Below are 20,639 nucleotides of genomic sequence, written 5' to 3'. Positions count from 1 at the left end.
TAAACTGCTTTCTTACATAACCATCATTATACATATGACTTTACAATAATGCAATTTGAAGGATTTTGATATTCTATATTTTTCTGAAAATCTAAGTTCTATTTATTATTAAAATTATATTTATGAATTTCATTAATTCATTATTTGTAAAATAAAGCACATATTTAATAGACATTTTTCTTTATTATTTTCCAATGTAATGTCTTTCTAGTTATTAATTGTCATTTCACATGAATCATATTAATATTACTCTTTCCTACCTAATTCAAAACACATCAAAATTACTAATGGCAGGAACTAGACGCAATGCGTCCTTGTTTAGATTGAGATTACGTCTGAGTCACGATATACAGAATACAGCAACAGTTATAACATTATTAGAACTAAAATAAGTATTGATAAGAGTTTTATGCATCTCAATAGTTTAACTTTGATCACTTCATGATTTAGCAATGCAGTCTGAAAATATCAATATTGAATTTAAGCATTGTCTACACAACAGCTGATAATTTTAAGTGTTGTTGTCACGTTAAGAATTAACTTGCAGAAAAAGCTGCACAAAAACAATCTTCATGTATATCCTACGAAGATCCAAATCCAGTACCAGAGAGAAAAAATTACATCTATTACCAAAAAATTAAAACAGAAATATACGAATAGAATATTCAGCTATTGAGGCTCGGTTTGAATTTGCCAGTCTCTTCGACACAATGGGCAGTGTGGACGATTTTGAGTGCCAGTCCATTTAATTATACAATGTAGATGGAATGGATGATTGCACACACCCCAAACTGCGCAAGCATCATGAAAAAGCAATTAGCTATTAGAACATGGGTACAGACACTTGCTACGGTTCCAGTTTGATAATCAATAATGATGATCAAACTACAACCCAAACTTGATGAAACATATGGATTCTAATCCTCAGCTCTGAAGCACAATTCCACGTTCTTGATTTAACTTGAAGAAATCAGTTAAGGGGAGTTGCAAGGTGTCAGCTCTATTTCATACAAGGAGCCAAACAAGAATAATTTAGATGAACACGTTAATGTAAAAGGCATTAAGTAATAAAACAAAGTAAACATGCAATATGCGTTGTCAATAAAATCTGAATACATATACATCAAAGATCTGACAGAACTTTGAATCTAAATATCTGAGTCTTAGATTTTTTTATCTCAGTACGTATTATTTTTGAATCTGATTAGCGGTCCAATAATTGATATTCAAACTTCAGTTCATGATACCATAGAAAAAAATTCTCTGAGCAAGATGGGGGTAAAATCAACACCAACTACAAGTGTACTTTTTCCATAACAGTTATGTGAAGCAGTAAACATTAAGTTCTGGAAAGTTCGTACTTGTGTATGAACTATGATCACATCATGATAATCATACTGACAACATTGTAAATTACATCATGTTTACCAAGAAAGCTTTTTTCCTTTGCACATTTGTACGAGCTTATACAGATTGTGCTGATAGCAAGGAAAACTAAGGTCAGTGCTTCTCTAACATTTCAGTTTTTTTTTAAAGTTTTATGACATTGACATGTGAACATTATGAAGGTTTATACTTGTTTTTTCTTGTTGGACCAGAGTTATCCCTGCCATACCTTCCTCTTGCTGCCAGGTTGGGCTCAGGATGTGGTGAGCAGGGGTGACACTAATCCTCTGAGGATGCACCAAGCCACCCGCAAGCCAGGTGCGTTCAGGTGAATCTGGGCTTTGGAGTTGAACTCTAGACGATTGAAGTACAAACTCAAGGCTCAAGCCAACTGCGCTGTAGGTGTACGCTGAAGGTTTATACTTATTTGGGAGTCTCATTCATGTCAGGAAGTGCTGTACACCTTGAAATTCCTAATGTTTGTCTTTATTTTAAATTTGCATCTTGATGTGCCTACATAGCATATGAGCCTCCTACTCAGGGAGCCATTTGTGGCACTCGTAAAATGTTTTGTGATAAAAAAAGCTATGTAATATAAGATGTGTAAGAGTATTGCGGAAATCGAGCACATAGAGATAACCAAGATATTCATTGTGTAAGTAAAAGTTTCCTTGTATAAGATTACATTAAAGATACATTCATAAACAAAAATAACATTCAACATACTAAAGGAAAATAAGCATAAAGCATATTCTAAGGTTATTTCAACTTTATTACAACTAATAACCAATTGAGAATTACTAAATTAATTATTACTTTAGCACTCTCCATTGATGGTCAATGTACTACTACAGTGTACACCACACCATGCTTATCCAAAAGTCTTGGAAAGAATATTTGAAGTTTGATCATTTGTCTGATTGCAACAAAATTAGATTAATCAACAAGTTGTTTCTTGAAGTGACAATAGATTTCCACACATATGATAAGCTTTTAAAAGATTTTAGTCTTGGCAAGTTGGAGAACCCTGTAATTTCCTTTGAAATTTATTAAATGATTTAAAATTGAAGTTGTCAAAATATAACAACTTAATTGAACAATTAAAGTGACTTTTATGTCAACCAGAATTATAAAATAACATTCATTTTATTTCAAATTGGATGACAAACAAATGGAATGCCATGAGACAAGCTCATGGGATCTCAAGAGTTTTCTAGAGAAAGCTATTAAAGTTCAAGGAGACGAATATCCAGAGGATGTGCAGATGTTATCGAATTTGTTATGAAATTGCTTGATGCTTTGGCATTAGGTGAGATTTTTGGAGACGAAAATCTTTGTGAAATTGATAGAAGACCTGGACGGAAACCTAGTTCTTCAATGAGGGAGATTCGCTAAAATTGTTTCAAGTCTTCTAAGGCAAAATTGTAAGGATTGATTTGTTTCAGAAATAAATCATTCAGTGCCCATATCATAGCTGTGTAAAGTTTCTGCAAATTCTGTACCTTTGATCAGATTTGTAATATATCCTTGATTGCTGAAAATAAACTTCTTACTAAACTGAATTATGGAAGAGTTGCTTGCTTTTATCTTGAACTGAAAGTTGTTTTATCTCTGCAATAAATCGACTGGGTATTATTGCTTGAGGGAGCAGATTTGATGTATTTGTGTGTCCTCAAACTACAATAATACCCTTCCTAAATATCATGACTAAAGGGCATGTCCCTCAAAGGGACATGTCCCTTCCTAAGTCGGCACAAACCCTCTCCTAGAAATCGGCGATTTGCAAGAATGGTTAACACTTAATCAGCAACTAACACAATGTGTTAAGTTAGCATTAAATATCAAACAATCCTTACAAGTTGCTGCCTATCACAAGAGGTGTATTGGAATATATTTAATGCTATTCATATGATACTTAAGAAGGAGAAGATTAGGTGCGGTCTACACATTCGGATCTATAGATTATCATTGTTACAAACTTAATACTCCCTCTTAACTTGATAATCATACAGAGAGATATCATATCTAGCAACATCAATAAAGATGAACAAGCAAGAATTGATACTCTATATCTATCTGAATCTTCTTGGCATGTGGTATAGAACACATGATACAATGTCATATTACCAAACCTATGATATGACAAATCATTGCTACTAGTAATAATATACAGAATAAATATGAAGAATAATTTAAGTTCTTCATTTATCCAAGTTGTGACTCATAGAAACTGATATTCTTATATCACAACATGATCCTAACTTAAAATCTACCTAAACACAAGATAAACCCCAGAGAATAATAAAATTCTTCCTTTATCCAAATTGTGACTTGTAGACATGGCAACGTTTACATCACAATATGATCTTGAACTCATCTAGATCTTATAGTAGAACTCTATTGTTTAGCACATTATCTAAGAGATCGTCACCTCTTAAATAATGAATACAAATGGTGGAGCCCATAACATTCAATAGCCTAACAAATAAATTTATTTTATTAATAATTTAAAGAATACAAATGGATTACAATTCAACCATACCAAGTCTTCTTCAGAAGTGGTCTATCTTCACTCTAAATAAAGGTTTGGTGAGTATGTCTATTGTCTGATCTGCAGTGCAAATGTATTATAATTTTATAGAATTCTTGTCTACCATATCTCTTACATAATGGTAAGGAATTTCAATATGCTTAGACCTATCATGAAAAACTAGATTCATTGAAAGTTTGATGGAACTCTGATGATCACAATGAATAATCGTAGGATTCATAGCTTGCCCAAATAATCTCACAAGTAACTTCCTTAGCGAAACTGCTTCTCGAGAGGCTATTGCTGCTGCAATGTATTCGGCTTTTGCAGAGCTCTGAGCTTTTGAAGACTACTTTCTGCATATCCAAGATATCATTGTTGATCCTAAACTGAAACAGCATCCTGAAGTATTTTTCCTGTCTTTAACACTTCCACCCCAATCTGAGTCAGTGAATCCATGTAAATCTAAGCCAACCATCTCATATTTGAGTCCAAAATTAAGAGTGCCTTGTAAGTATCTCATAATGTGTTTAATTGCAACTAGGTGAATCTCCTTTCGCTCACACATAAATTGGCTTAAGGCATTAACAACATAGCAAATATCAGGTCTTGTATTTACTAAGTACATAAGGGACCCAATCATCTATCTGTAGAGAGTAGAATCCATGGAAGGTGATTCTATTGTTGCTTCTTTAAGTTTATGTAGATTAGTCTCCATTGGAGAAGACATAGTCTTGTAATTACACATTCCAAATCTCTTCAAAATATCTAATGTATACTTCCCTTAATTAAGTATGATACTATCAAAATTCTACCGTACTTCCAATCCTAGGAAGTAATGAAGGAGTCTCAAGTCTTTCATCTCGAATTCTCTAATTAGAGCTTTCTTGCATTGATCTATAAGATGCTCATCACCTGTTATTAGAAAATCATCAACATACAGTATCAAAATTACCATACCACCTTTATTTCTTTTATAATATAAATTTGGATCGGCTTCATTCTTGGAGAATCCTAAACCGGTGAGATACTTATCAATCTTTCATACCAAACTCTTGGAGCCTATTTAAGCCCATAGAGAGCTTTCTTGAGCTTGCAAACAAAAACATTAGGATCATGAGTTTCAAATCTTTCAAGTTGCTCCACATATACTTCTTCTGCAATCTTTCCATTTAGGAATGTTGTTTTTACATCCATCTGATGTACATTCCATCCCTTCGATGCTGCAATTGCTACGACTGCTCTTACAAAGGTATATCTAGCAACAGGAGCAAAAGTTTCTTCATAATCAATCCTTTCTTTTTGAGAGAGACCTCTGGCTACAAATCTAGTGTTATATTTCTCAATACTACCATCAATAGCATGCTTTATTTTAAATAACCACTTTGAAGAAACAACAAATTTTTCTTTAGGTCTTGGAACAATTTCCCAAACGTCATTCTTCATAATAGATTGGTATTCTTTTGTCATAGCTTCTTTCCAAGCTATATGTTTAATAGCATCAAAAGGATTGGTTAGTTCTATTTTGGATAAATCACTCATGTTTGTTGTATAACTAGAGAATCTTTTAGGTCTTTTGCTTTCTCTAACTGTTCCGAAAGGTGCAGCAAAGTCTTGAGCTTCATTGACTATTTTAATGGCCCAAAGTGTTCTTTTCTTTGAATTTTGAGTTTTTTCAAGATTTAGATTTTGAATTTCATCTTCAATTTATTCTATGTTCTCCCTCTGAGACTGAGACTCACTATTTATTTCAGAACTACATAAAGGAGAAGGTTCTTCAGAACTTAAGGCTCTTTTGAATGCTAGATCTTCTTCAAAAATTATATCCCTACTAAGTTCAATACTTTTCTGTCCAAGTATGAAAATCTTATATGCCTTAGATGTTTCACTATACCCTACAAAAATACCTTTCCTCCTAGAGGGTTCTAACTTGGTTCTCTTTTCTTTTGGAACATGGATACATATGAGGCACCCAAAAATCCTAAGATGACTTATATTGGGTTTAACTTTAGTAAAGACTTCTTCAGGAGTTTTATCTCTAAGGTAAGAGCGAGGGCTTCAATTTTGAATATAGACAGCAGTACAAGAGACTTCTGCCCAAAGATAATATTTTAGAGTTCGATCAAATATCATAGCTCTAGCAACTTCTATAATTGTTCTATTCTTTCTTTCTGCTACCCCGTTTTGTTCTGGATTATAAGGAATGGTGTACTCCCTCTTAATTCTTGTTTCTTTACAAAACCTTTCAAACAAATCTGAGGTGGATACTCCTCCATTATCAATTCTAAGAGTTTTAATTTTATGTCCTAATAAGTTTTTAGTTAATGTTTTGAATTTTTTAAATCTCTTTAGGATTTCTTCTGATTCTTTGCACTTTAAGAAGTAAATCCATGTTTTTCTAGAGAAGTCATCTATGAACAAAATATAGTACCGGAATCCTCCAAGAGAAGGAACAGACATAGGTCCACATAAATCTAAATGAATTAATTCCAAAACATTACTTGTTTTCCTAGTGCTATCATGAAATGGACTTTTGGAGTTCTTAACCAGTGCACACCCTTTGCATATGCTTGAGTGGTCTTTATTTAGTTTAGGTAGACCAATAACCATCTTCTCCATAGTTGATAAGGTTTTGAAATTTAGATGCCCTAATCTTCTGTGCCATATTTCATTTATGTCTACAGCTTCATGAATTAAGGCTTGAATGGGTCGACTTAATTCTAAATTCAATTCATACAAATATCCTTTTCTATAACCAATCAACTTTTATTTCCTGATTGAGGAGTTCTTTGCCCAGGTTATTATTTTACTGTCCATGAATGCAACGTTATGCCCATCATCTTCAAGAGTTGTAATTGAGATTAAATTTCTTTTTATTCCTAGTACGTAGAGTACACCTTTGAGAAGAAGAGAGTTTCCTGATTTTCATTTCAAGGTGCAGTTTTCAATTCCTTCAATGGAATGTGTTGAATTATCACCAATGATAACTTCGTCATTAACCTTTTCTGAAATAGAGTCTAGTGCTTTTTTGTATCCTATTATACGTCTAGAAGATCCACTATCAATTACCCATGCTTTACTTGAGATTTCATTTGATAGTGACAAATACAATACACAATTCTCGAGATCACATCTTCCTCCCTAGTAACATTTGTACAGTTCGCATACTGTTTAGAATTCTTAGGACAATTACATCTGTAGTATCCAAACTTTTCACATCTAAAACATTTTATCTTGGATAAGTCTCTCTTGGGTTTCCCGTTCTTTTGATTTCTTTTTTGCTTCTTGAAATGCTTCTTCTTGCCCTTATAAGACTTTGTATCAAGAACATGAAGTTATTCATCTTTTGTTTCCAATTTCCCTCCTTTATTTAATTTTTTGGATTCTTCTTGAAGACAATACCCCTTAAGTCTGTTGAAGTTAAGGAATTAATCTCTGGCACTTATTCCTTATGCAAAAGTTTCCCATGAATCTGGCAATCCATCTATAGCCATCAGTGTTAATTATGTGTCACTAATAATGGTTCATATAGTTGACAGTTCATCTCTAATGCCGACAACCCTTAGGAAGTAAAAATTCATTAATTCTCCTTCCTTTATTTGTATATGATTTAATTGCCTTTTCAATGCAAGAACTCTAGTTGCATTGTTGACCTCATATGCATTTGGCAATGCATTCATCATATCAAATGTTGTTTGATGTTTTGTAAGCATGGGTACGATATCATTTTTTACTCCATCTAATATGATTTGAATGGCTTTTCTATTTCCTCTGGAGGTTGTTTAGATGCTTTATCAACAAATTGTTTTACTTCATTTTCTTCCCAATTGTTTAGATGCTTTATCAACAAATTGTTTTACTTCATTTTCTTCAAGAATCATAATGATTCTAAATTTTCACGCATCAAAGTGTTCTTTCCCATCAAATATGTCCTCAGGTCTGATTGTGTATGCCATTGAAGATAGTAGATAGTTGCTAGATATATATAAAGTTTGATTACTGAATTTTGCTGAGCCTAGGTTCAACTACCAGAGCTCTAATACCATGTAAAGTTTCTGCAAATTCTGTACCTTTGATCAGATTTGTAATATATCCTTGATTGCTGAAAATATACATCTTACTAAACTGAATTATGAAGGAGTTGCTTGCTTTTATTTTGAACTGCAAGTTGTTTTATCTTTGCAATAAATCGAATGGGTATTATTGCTTGAGGGAGCAGACTTGATGTATTTGTGTCCTCAAACTACAATAATACCCTTCCTAAATATCATGACTAAAGGGCATGTCCCTTCCTAAGTCGGCACAAACCCTCTCCCAAAAATCGGCGATTTGCAAGAATGGTTAACACTTAATCAGCAACTAACACAATGTGTTAAGTTAGCATTAAATATCAAACAATCCTTAGAAGTTGCCGCCTATCACAAGAGATGTATTGGAATATATTTAATGTTATTCATATGATACTTAAGAAGGAGAAGATTAGATGCGGTCTGCACATTCAGACCTGTAGATTATCATTGTTACAAACTTAACAAGCTGAGGCCAAATTATTATTTTTCTGAGTACCATATTGTCTGTGGGCAACTATACATTCTGAATATTACATTTTGATTGGATGCTGACTTATTGAAGACCTGTTTTATTTCTAGTCATTTGTGAGTCCCAAATCCATTAGACATAGATTAAAGTTTGCCACTTTTTAATATAGTCGGCACTCAAGTTTTGATTTTAATATTTCGAAGATATACATATCGCCGAGCTATTATAACTTCAGCAGGAATAATAATATTATCCGACTTAATGAGTGCTCCTCTATAGTATGCATGATATATGTGAAGTTTGATATTTACCATGCTGTGAGGGAAATATTTCTGTACTTGATTATAGTTGGTGCCACATACTTAAATAATCCTAGCCTTCTATTGGTGCAAATTGGTCCTGTTAAAATATCATTTGGAGCCACCAATACTCGGAATGGATGTAGCAAGAAGCTCATGGATGAAGCAGCCAAACTAAAACAATATTGTGGATACATATATTGCATAGATTTTATCATACAGAAGGCGAGTTGAACCTTATTGTAATAATCCCAACAGGTTATAACTTCTTCAAACACCAAAAATCTTTATACTTCAGTTGTTTGACATTTCGTCAAACACTTTGCAAGCAAGGGTCCTCTAACTGATATAACTTTTCAGATTGCTGCAGTGATTCTTGTTTGGATTTGCCTCAAAGAGAATGCTTACAAAAGACTCCAAATTGTCTAAACAATGACCTAACATAAATATGCAACTAATTTTGGCAATAGTGAATGCATATATGAGTTCTAATCATGAAAATGATCACCTACAGCCAACTGGTATTTTAACAAACAGTTGGTATGCAAGCTAACTGGCTGATAAAAAATGATATATTAACGCTCAAAGACAACTATTAATGACCAGCAATTGTATCTCTTTAATTGAGAATGAGTATCCAATACAATATTCATACTAAGTTACCCAAGACTCTTGGCATTTACAAAGATATCAAAATATGATGATTGCTGGTAAAGTAAAATGCACCTACAGCTGCCAATGAAAACCAATGCAATACTAAATATCTAACTTCAATACTCCCCTACAACAGTACGCTAATCACATGCATGATTAAATACAACTAAAGCCATGGATTGCTGATACCATTGTGAGGAATGTAAAAATGAATGATGTATCTATTAATGAATGATAGGTCTGATACGAAATGACAATTACAACAGCACTCTATAGTGAAAGGCAACTATGAAAATACACATCAGACCTGGCATATGAAGTCGCCTTAGAGAATAGATGTATTGCAATACCACTGAACAGAAAATAACCTCCTCAAATGCCCAAGTCGTGCCTCTCTAGCTGCCGCCCCTGATTGTAGATGGTTGTAATAATTTTCTTTGCTTTTTCGAATTTGCTTTTTCGGATTGCTTTTTTTTTTGGATTGCTTTTCCGGACCTGCTTTTTCAGCCTACTTTTTCGGTTCTGCTTTTTCGGCCTGCTTTTTTCGAACTGCTTTTTCGGCCTGCTTTTTCGAACTGCTTTTTCGGCCTGCTTTTTGGAACTGCTTTTTCGAACTGCTTTTTGTACTCAAATTTTTTTCCTCAATGTAGCATAACTAGAAGACTGAAGTATCTTCCTCCCAACTGCAATAATTCAAGTGATATTTCACAACCCTCAAAATTGCGTAACAATTGAGAGTTTTCATTCTCAATGGCCAGTTGTGACTATTGCAGAAACCCTAGGCTCCACAATGCACATCAACAAACATCAACATCAACAACAACAAATCTGGATAATTAGAATGAAGCCCGGGGTGCCTATTTATTCTTTTGGCCGGGGTGCCTATTTATTCTTTTTCTCCATTTTCTCCAGAAACTTCTAGAACATTATTTTATTTTATCTATTAGTGACTTTATAAAATATTTTATAATTCAAGTCACTTTATTAAATTAATTAAATATAAAGTTACCTTTTAATATTTATTTATTTGATAACTTTATAAATAATTAACTTAATACCACTTATTTATTTAATTAAAATAATTAATTAGTCATCCTCATAAAATATCCATTATTTTGGACAACCTAATTAATTAAATTAATTAAATCAAATTGCCTCCAAAATGGGGACATGACACTTATAGAGCTTCATAGCTTATCAAGTCGGTGAACTGGAAGTGCTGCAACCAAAAAGGGTAGATAAAATTTGAAGCTTACCTCTTGCTGAACATGCAGAAAATTCATTTGAGTTTGTTAATCATTCTGACCTGTTCTGGGAATACAGAGTTTGAACCTATAGAGACTTTTATTACCTTTTCTCTTATCTGGGTGCGACTTCTCCTGATTTCTGGTCACAACAGTTAAAAGGAAATCATAAGATCCAGGACAAGCATGGGCATACATTGCTCAAGGAAGGATTAGCTATCAAACATCCAATACATCTCGACAACCAAGATTTCTTCTGTAGTGTCTTCGCCAGCATTGTCAGTTATCATGTCAATATTGTCAAATGATTTATAAGTACAATATATCAGTACAGCATTTGTTCTGAAAATAGCTGCTATAAACATTGAGTCTCGTGCCAAATAGACATAACATAAGAGTTCTGTTAGTCATCTCTGATTGTAAGAATCTTATGTCAAGCATAAAGGTTCTGAATGTATGATCTCTTGTTAAAGATTTTCGAATACTTTTAATTTCAGTTATTTGACAACATGCTTACTAATTAGTGAGTAAAGTACCACTTAATTTCTATGCAAAGTGTTTGTTGGAATGCCAACATTTAAACAGGGAATACTCTGAAATTATATGAACAGGGATGAAAATGCTTGTTCAAAGGAGGACAAAGGAGCACTACCACCAAACTATTGTTTCCAACGATCCTGCTGTAGAAGTTTGGTGCACAGATCTGAGAACTTCAGGTCAACATTAGTTGCAGTAATGTTGAGTGTCTCAATAAAATACTCATAGGACGGTGGTAGGCTTTTCAGAGTAATGACCACCATGTCCTCTTGCTCCATTGTACGGCCAATGTCCTCAAGCTAATCTCTGATGTCCTTAATCTTTAGAAGATGTTCCTATAAGGACATGTGCTCATCCATAATAATAGAGAATAGCTAATTCTTCAAATAGAAGACTGCTTTTATCTGATGTCTCATAGAGATCCTTCAATATTTTCAGATCTCTACAGCTGTCTTGCCAAACGGCACTTGAGGCAGCTGTTCATTAGTAACTGAAAGCTTAATAAGCATAACTGCTTCACGATCACGCTCATCAAACTTCTTTTGAGTAGCATCAACTGTGGTAGGACGAGTCTAGGTACCCAGAACAAACACCTAAAGGCGACAGTACTCAGAGATCGTCATCATTCTCTGCTTCCAGGTGTTGTAGTTATTTCCATTGAAATGTTGACTACCTTCCAACATAAGACTGGTGAGAGATGCCATTATATGTTTTTCAATGAAAAAACTGAGATGGCACAAACTTCGGGGTAGATTGATGGAAGACCCAGAAAATTTTAAGAGATCTAGATAAGAACTCAAAAAACCTAGATAGAATCTATTGTCAGATTTTGATTCTACTGACTAAAAAATTGAGGCACAAAAAACGATGCTCCCAGGAAAAACAGAGACTAGCCCAGTTGAGATCTGCAAAAACCCACCCAAACTCTACAAGAAGATTTTAAAACCAAGACGAAAAAAGAGAGTTTCGAGAGAAACCCTAGGCATTTTTAAAAAACCCAAAAAAGGCAGATTTGACTATTAAACAAATGGTGGAAAACGAAACTACTAGACGAAAATCAGAGTCAGAGGGTTTAAAACACCCTAGACACTGCACTTTGTAGAAGATGTGCAAAAATAGTAAGCTCAAAAATGCCCAAAAAGGACACAAAATTGCAGAAAAAAATTGGACGTTGAATCCCTAGTCAAGTGTCGAGGAAAAAAAAGATGCAAATTTTGAACACGCTCGAGCAAATATTTCGAAAATTTTGAACTAATAATTTCAAAAGAGAACAAGAGGCCGAGAATTTGCTCTGATACCATATTATGGTAAAATAATGAATGTATTATTAAAGAAAGATCATGAATGATGTATATATACAAGATACAAGAGAATGTTTCTATAATGAACAAGAGAGGAAATAGAAACATTCTTGTAGAGTGAAAAAGGTAGTTTCCATATCGAACAGGAGTTTATAGAAACATTACAAAAACAATGACCATTAGAAAAAGACGGAAGAGTGTAAATAGAATAGAAACTATCTAATATCGTAATACAAACAAGTGTCCAATTAAATGCCTGTTATGAAATTATGAGTTTTGAAATTATGAGTTTTGCATTGAGGTATGAAGCTAGAAATGGTTAGAGGATACTACAAACCCCTTCATAGTTTTAAAAAAGGATGTACATTCAATTAGGGACTATATATACAAGATACAAGAGAATGTTTCTATAATGAACAAGAGAGAGGAAATAGAAACATTCTTGTAGAGTGAAAAAGGTAGTTTCCATATCGAACAGGAGTTTATAAAAACATTATAAAAACAATGACCATTAGAAAAAGCCGGAAGAGAGTAAATAGAATAGAAACTATCTAATATTGTAATACAAACAAGTGTCCAATTAAATGCCTGTTATGAAATTATAAGTTTTGCATTGAGGTATGAAGCTAGAAATGGTTAGAGGATACTACAAACCCCTTCATTGTTTAAAAAAAAAGGATGTACATTCAATTAGAGACATCCTCATGTCTGAAATCATCCTTCTGACCCTTGCTATCTCACAAGCACTTTAATTAATCTATATACTTCAGCCAAGAAAAGAGCTACTACATGCTACTTTTTGCTTGTCCATGTGATGGCAAATATACCAAGCCTGGTCATCCATAGAATTTGCTCAATCTAAATCTAAAAATCTACATATCCTAGGAATTTTCCTTTTGTTCTTCAAAACACCAAAATCAGATGTGCATTTCACATATCTCAAGACCCACTTCACTATAGTCCAATGTTCTATCTTGGGTGATATGAATCTGAAAATGAAATTCTGATGTTCCACAAAACTTCTGGTTTCGAGAATGGGGAACCAAGGGCCAAAGTTTGAAAGCAATAGAACAATGATAGGGGTTGGCGGAGATATACATATAGTACTTTAAGAACTAGTTATAAAAAGATGTATTAGAATGACATTTCAAATGAAACTTTGGCAAACTAGCAAAAGTGTAAATACTAAACACTAAAAATTTTATATTGAAATTGTTTACAGATCTTGTGCTTATTCAAGCAACAACATAAGAATTACAAACTTATTCAGGCTTGTTTTGAACAACCACACTAGAAACAACATTTGGAAGACGAAGAGTCACAACTTAGAATCCACCTTTTACAATGAGACAAAATCAACCAATAGAAGACCAAGAGTCTCACAGCTTAGAATTTCACAAAGATGTTCTTCCTAAGATTTGAACCAAGGTCTCCACATTGAGAACTCATTGCCTCAACCAACTAAGCTAAACCCCTTGAACTAAACACTACAATTTTTAAAACTTACCACTAAAAACAATCGGACAAACGAAAATTTCAATTTGAAGATTTATTTTAAATTGAAATTATCATATAGATGATAACAATGAGTAGTGTGATATCAAAATAAGTACAAAATCTCGAAACGTAGCAAAGGCAGTCCTATAATCAGCCCCAAACTCCTCATTACTGGAATTACTGGACTCCTCATGGTCAAGCTCCACTAAGCTAACACCAACCAACCTTGTATCTAAAGTTGTAGCATCCTCGTCAATTTGTGTTCACTCCTCTAGCTCTACATCTCATCATGATGTTAGACTCCCTTTGTACACAAGTGCCTTGCGATCAATAAGGTGCAAAACACCATATACAACCATAAGCTTCTCTACTCTCCTAGAGAGTGGCTGAAGTTATAGGAAAACCAATTCCTCTTGGCAACTGAAGAAATAGAAATTGAGATTGCAATTGAATAGCTAGAGTGGTAGCCTTGGATTCCAGTTCGTGTCAATTCCACCACGTCCTCCTGACCATAGTTGCTATATTCATCTTGGTCACCACAAAATAACCCATAGGAGTGTCGAATTCAGTCCACTTACTGCTAATTGTACTAGAATCTACAAGATCTAACATCTTCTCAATGCAGAACTTTGTCATCACCTTAGCATCTTATATCAATGTAACTCAACCAAGCCTAGGATTGTATCACTTAAGATTCAATAGATAGGCAGCCATATGCAGAGAAGCATTGAGCGTATCACATCTCTGTTGAATGATTAGTATAATGTGCTAGTTGTAGAAAGCTAATGTGGGGTTCTCTTGCACAGCAGCCCTCGTCTAGTCAAGTATAGAACCAATGCAGTCATATGCATGTCCAAGGTCAAGTGCACCCCAATCCCCATATCCAATCACATAGAAATATAGAGCAATGATGGAGACTATATATTTGGCATCAGTCCAAAACACATCACTCTTCATTGTATCCTTCATCCTCCTCCCATGCTCTATCCTCAACTTGGCCCACTAATTCTAATCTATTGTCATAATCATGAGTTGCAATGACTCTTGCAATTCATGCATTCTCTCCAAGAGAACGAAAGAGGATGCATATTTAGTCTCAACAAGTTCCAATAACTTCTTAGAGAAGAGCCTAAAGAGCATATGTGAATCATGTTGGTTGCAAATTACCATCTGCACAACTCCAGCATCAATAACAACTATTCTAATCAAGTCAAATTTTCTCGTGTCCTTATGTGCATTGTTTATTTCATGCACACAACATAGAGTCCACCAAAAAAGTCTATAAGCTGCCTCAATAAGTTTATCTACTCCTTTGCACGCATGTGTTGCATCTGTAAATACTTGGACCACATTTGGTGGCCCAACTTCCATAGCCTACTTGAGAATCTGAAACTGAAAATTAACATCTTTGTGATGCCCTCTAAAATCAATTACATTAAGAAAGTATGTCCCTTAGTACATGTAACATGTAACAATGATATTGATGATTCGTTGATGACTAATGTTTGTCCGCCCACCCATGACACTCAGCATTCCTTCATCTTCTTCATTAACACATTATTATGATACTAGATAGTCTATTTATTCTCTCTCCCGTCTTTTTCTAATGATCACCCTTTTTGTAATGTTTCCATAAACTCCTTTTGTTCGATATGGAAACTTTCTTTTTCATTCTAAAAGAATGTTTCTATTTCCTCTCACCTATTTGTTATAGAAACATTCTCTTGTATCTTGTATGTATAGATAATTTATGATCTTTGTTGAATCACACATTCATTATTTTATCATAATATGGTATTAGAAAAAATTCCTGGCCTCTTTGAAAAAATTTAATTTCTTTTTGAAATTATTAGTGCAAAATTTTCAAACTATTTACCCGAGTGTGTTCAAAATTTGCATCTTTTTTTTCCTCCAAACCCGACTAGAGATTCTGTTAAATTCCAGAGCTCGATGCTGCAATTGTAATGGCACTGCCTATTCAAGGTATGTGTGTTCCAAATGCAACATTCTCTTAGATTTATACATACAGAGAATAGGCCATGAATAGACATGTCCCTTCATGGGACATGTCTATTCGTTAATCAGATTATTTAAATTATAATGACAAATTTATTTTTTTATATATATATATATATAATTTTATTTTTATTTTTTTATTTTCTCATAGAACAATGACCTCATATCTCAATATAAAGAAAACACACACACATAAATTATATCTCATATATAATTATATATAGGTTTATCCGACTGAAGCTATCAAACATTCAACACTCCCTCTTAGCTTAGAAGGATAAACACATAAGAATAAATATTACTTCAACATAATATTACAAATAACAATGTTAAGGATATCTCATTTGATATCTCAGAAGATTTCCACCATTTGATATCACGAGTATTGGTCTTCCAAAATATCAACATATGATATTCACCAAGAACTCAAATAAGGTTTGATATCACATCTGATATCAGGAGTAATGGTCTCCCAGAATATAAATGATATTCACCAAGTACTCAAATGGTTTTGATATCACATCTGATATCAAGACTATTGGCCTCCCAGAATATCAATGATATTCACCAAGTACTCAAAAGGTTTTAATATCACATCTAATATCAAGAGTATTGACCTCCCAAAATATCAATGATATTCACCAAGTACTCTTTGAGCAATGGCCTTCCAAAATGTTATAATGCAAGACATTCACCATATACTCAATTTGTTTGATCTCATAATACAAGTTATTGTAAGAGCGTCACCTTATAGTAACTTCTGCAAATACAAGTGACATCATTTGAAAATTGTCATCCTCATGATGTACACAAGGGGTAGGCCCATTAAAATCACATAGCCACGAGGTATATTCATGAATCGTAGTCCTCTTGACTATTACAATTTATCAATCACTAAAGAATCCATCTCAATATGATTTACTCTCTCTAAATCAATAAGACGGTGATCTCAAAAGGTTGACTGAATCACATCCTCTGTTTGCTCCCTCTCTTCAAGGTTTCCTTTAATGTAATGCCAAGCTTCCTCTAAATCTCAATCTCCCGCTTCCTGCAATAACATTCTCAGAGGAAAAGATCAAGGCGCATAGATCCTATAGTACGTAACGAAATACAAAAATAAGAGACTTTATTCAATAAACATTTATGAATTATAATAATCGAATCAACTCCTTCATATAGAAACTACCTCTAATTCCAAGATTATAAAATCATTTCTATATTTATTTGATGAGATTCATAACATTCCTATATTGCTGCCCCACTTTTTGTTTTCTAACATATCGGCAAAAGCTAGTTTTGTGTAATAGACGAAATGAGTCTAGTCCTCATTTTTGTTTGAGTCTAGGTCTAGGTCCCTAAAGGCTAGGTGATCTTTATCGGATCTTCCCATTTCGCTTTCTCTTTCTCTATAGTCGAATGGGTGTTTGTTTTACCTTGCGATTGGTTGGGTAAGTTAATACCTAGTCCGATAGAGATCAAATTTACTCATTGCAAATCAAATATGTGCTCTATTTGCTCGTGGCGTATCATCTCTTCATAAAACAAGCATTGGCAAAAAAATGGAAATTGTCTTCTCCTCGGCTAGTTTCCAACCCATGAAGGCAATTTCCCACGGAAGATCATTTCAAAACATATATAACTCAAGAAGTTCCAAAAGGTGCAGAATTTCAAAGAAAATTGATGTTTGAATCCAAGATAAGACTCCTAAACATTATCCGGATTCATTATTACTCAAATATTCAGCCTTGGCAAAAAACCTAAAATTGTCTTCTCCTCGGCGGGTTTCCAACCCATGAAGACAATTTTCCGCAAAGCAATTTGAGGTGAAAAACAAGATGTTAAATGGTTCTCAAACAAGTCCTCGCACCTTAACTAAGCATTCCCAACTACCAGAAATGCAATTGTCAAAGATTCGACCTAAAAGGAAGCCTTGGCGGAAAAATGGAAATTGTCTTCTCCTCGGCGGGTTTCCAACCCATGAAGACAATTTTCCGATTATTCAAGAAAGATCAAGCTAATGATTAAGTTTGGCCCTTGTACTAGATTTAGAGTATGCCAAAATGATATTAGAACGAATCAAACCATTATGGAAAGAAGATATAATCAGAATCTCACTTGACGGATTTTCCCCAACAAGGTACCCCAATGGTAACTTTCTGAAACTTAAAGGAAAACAGAAAAGTAAAGAGCTTATAGAAAGTTATCATTGAGCTCAACAGAACAGTGAAAAGATCCCTCAATGTCCGTTAAGCTTTTGCATTTACTATCCAATGGGTATTTCCTTAAATTTCATCCATGTGGCACGAATACTAAAGAATAGCGAATGAATGGAGGCTCTCATATAAAGATGCACAAGCAGTTGAACGAGTTACATCTGTTCTTTGATTACTCATTCTATCAATACGCGTAGCTTTTGAAAAGTCTGTGACTATTGCATTTGTTGTCTCATTCAATCTTTCAATTCAAAATCTTATTCACAAACTCGTGGCAACCAAGTTCATGGGTTCCGATGGTTTGATTGGGATCAAGTCCCAATTGTAGAATTTCACGGACACATCCCTCCGCTTCTATGACATGGAAGATTTCTAAAGGAGGGTGCAATCTAAACGAATTCGCCCCATTACTAAGAAACTTCGATGATGCAGTTTAGTCAAGGTCATTGGTTTTCTCGTTGCAGTCCAAGCCCCAGAGCTGATTTATGAATGCATTCATCACTACAACCTAGAAACCAGGCAAATCGTTCTACCTGATGATACGATTTAATCTCAATCATAGGCAAACAGTGGTGAACTACCTTCATGTGCCAGAGCAAGAGTTCTCCCACTTAACCTTTTGTGGAACCGTCTAAGAATTCTCAACAAAGAAGATGATCTGGAGGAAGGAAATCATGAGGACATGGTTCTAGAAGCCACGGAGTAATAAGAGCAAAGTTCCCAAAACTTTGTTCGGAACCAACCTTAAGCCAAAAATCATTGATATTTTGGTTCTCCAGCATAGGTTGAAAGGAGAGGTAAAAGCCTTAAATTTCGTTGAGCAATATTTCTTTCTGTTTCAAGTCATATGCTCAAATACCCAGTACATTGATTGGGCGCAAGTGGTAAGCAAAATTCTGTCAAATGCTCTCCAGGCGGCCAAGTTTTACAATACATTCTACATGTCTTCCTTCTTGATTTACATGCTGGCCTCATTGCAATTTTGGTCCAGCCTTCCAAAATTAGAGAATTTCCCTAATGATGTTAAGTCTTATGAGTTTTATCCATGTCTCCAATTACAGAATATTATGCAGATTATGTTAAGGTGAATGATGCCTTTACCATGAGGATTTGCAGGGAACTCCAAGGATGCCTGGAAAGGAGATTCAACCCAAAAGCCATGGCCACCATCAGTCAGTTTGGATGTTACTTTATTCAATTCTCATCATTTTCTTATTTGTGTCTCATAGCATTTGATGGATTTCCCTTGAAACTACCAAGGTATCCAAGTGACATGATTGTGTTGATCGAGATTATACGGCAAGCTCTGCAAGTGAACATACTGAGCGAAACCCTGAAGAAGAAAGGATACAAATTCCCCATGAAAGTTGGAGCCTTCAGCTACGACACTCAGTCCAATGCCAAAAACATGATGAAGGTGTTCGAAAGAAATATAAGTTGGACGTGTATGAAGTCTTGAGGCTTATGCTCGACCTGAATAGGTATGTCAAAGATGTCCTATAGATTGGAAGTGTGGTAAAACACATCACTACCATTGAAGATTATTGGGTCAATTGCAAAGATGAGCTCAAGAGCCGTGATTGAGCCTTTGCAAGGTTGACAGTCAACCAAGTGAAGATGTATAAGGTAAACATTGATATAGATGGAGTTGAAGACAATGGTCAAAATATGTATAGCAATACTTATTTGACCAAGCTAAGGAACACTCCCATAAGTTCGGAACCTTTTGAAGATGTTGTGGAGGATCTAGATATGATGATGGCTAGAATCTACAAGAGAACTAGAAAGTGGATAAAGTGGACCACGGCAGGGCGAAGTAGGAGCAAAGGCACGCCCGCCCAGTCCTCCCCAAATGTGGCAGCAACTTCATCTTCTCAAAGTGGTGCTTTAAGTACAATCCTACCTCTCACTCAAGGACCCACTTAGCCAGCCGAAGGAGGTGATAAACTTCCTGACAAGAACATATCACTTGATAAAACTAGTCAAGATGGTTCAATGCCAGTGATCGGAACGAAGACAGAGTATGAGAAGAAGGCGGAAGAATTGAAGGACACTACAGTCACAGTGGCTCTCTCACCCCACAACAGTACAATTCCATCCATAAGCGCCACATTACTCCTACCAAGCACGCCCCAAATACAAGTGGTTGACCTTGGAGATGGAGGGAGAAGTGAAAGTGAATCTACAGAGTCAGATGAAGCAGCAAAGGAAAAATCTGGAGTAGAGAAAGCATTTGAAGCGGAGAAAGTGTCCTAAGCTCCAAAACTCATTTCCTCAGCTCCAAAGAATCCTCTCTTCAGCTTCAAAGGCATTGACTCCTATTAGGAGGAAAATGTTCAGTGTAGATACACTAGGGACTGCATCCAAGGTAATCAGCACTGAATCATGGCTTGGGAATACCTTAAACAGAAAGAGGAAAAGAA

General features: G+C 34.7%; 1 protein-coding gene across 1 annotated transcript in view; it reads right to left on the bottom strand.

Moving 5' to 3' along the window:
• Positions 1-445: 445 nt before the first annotated feature.
• The window catches only part of LOC149574996 (uncharacterized), a 33,617-nt gene continuing 13,423 nt past the window's right edge, over positions 446-20,639 (bottom strand). Inside the window, exon 5 of the mRNA XM_089815985.1 lies at positions 446-791. Within this exon, the coding sequence (XP_089672111.1) occupies positions 670-791 (122 nt within the window). The 3' untranslated portion in view covers positions 446-669. The remainder of the gene's footprint in view (positions 792-20,639) is intronic.

This window comes from Cupressus sempervirens, chromosome 2 (assembly GCF_028749045.1).
Source record: "Cupressus sempervirens isolate cs-2001-9-10 chromosome 2, ASM2874904v1, whole genome shotgun sequence".
Classification (NCBI taxonomy): domain Eukaryota; kingdom Viridiplantae; phylum Streptophyta; class Pinopsida; order Cupressales; family Cupressaceae; genus Cupressus; species Cupressus sempervirens.
The sequence above is the reverse complement of the archived record's forward strand: the minus strand, read 5'-3'. Positions and strand labels throughout refer to the sequence as shown.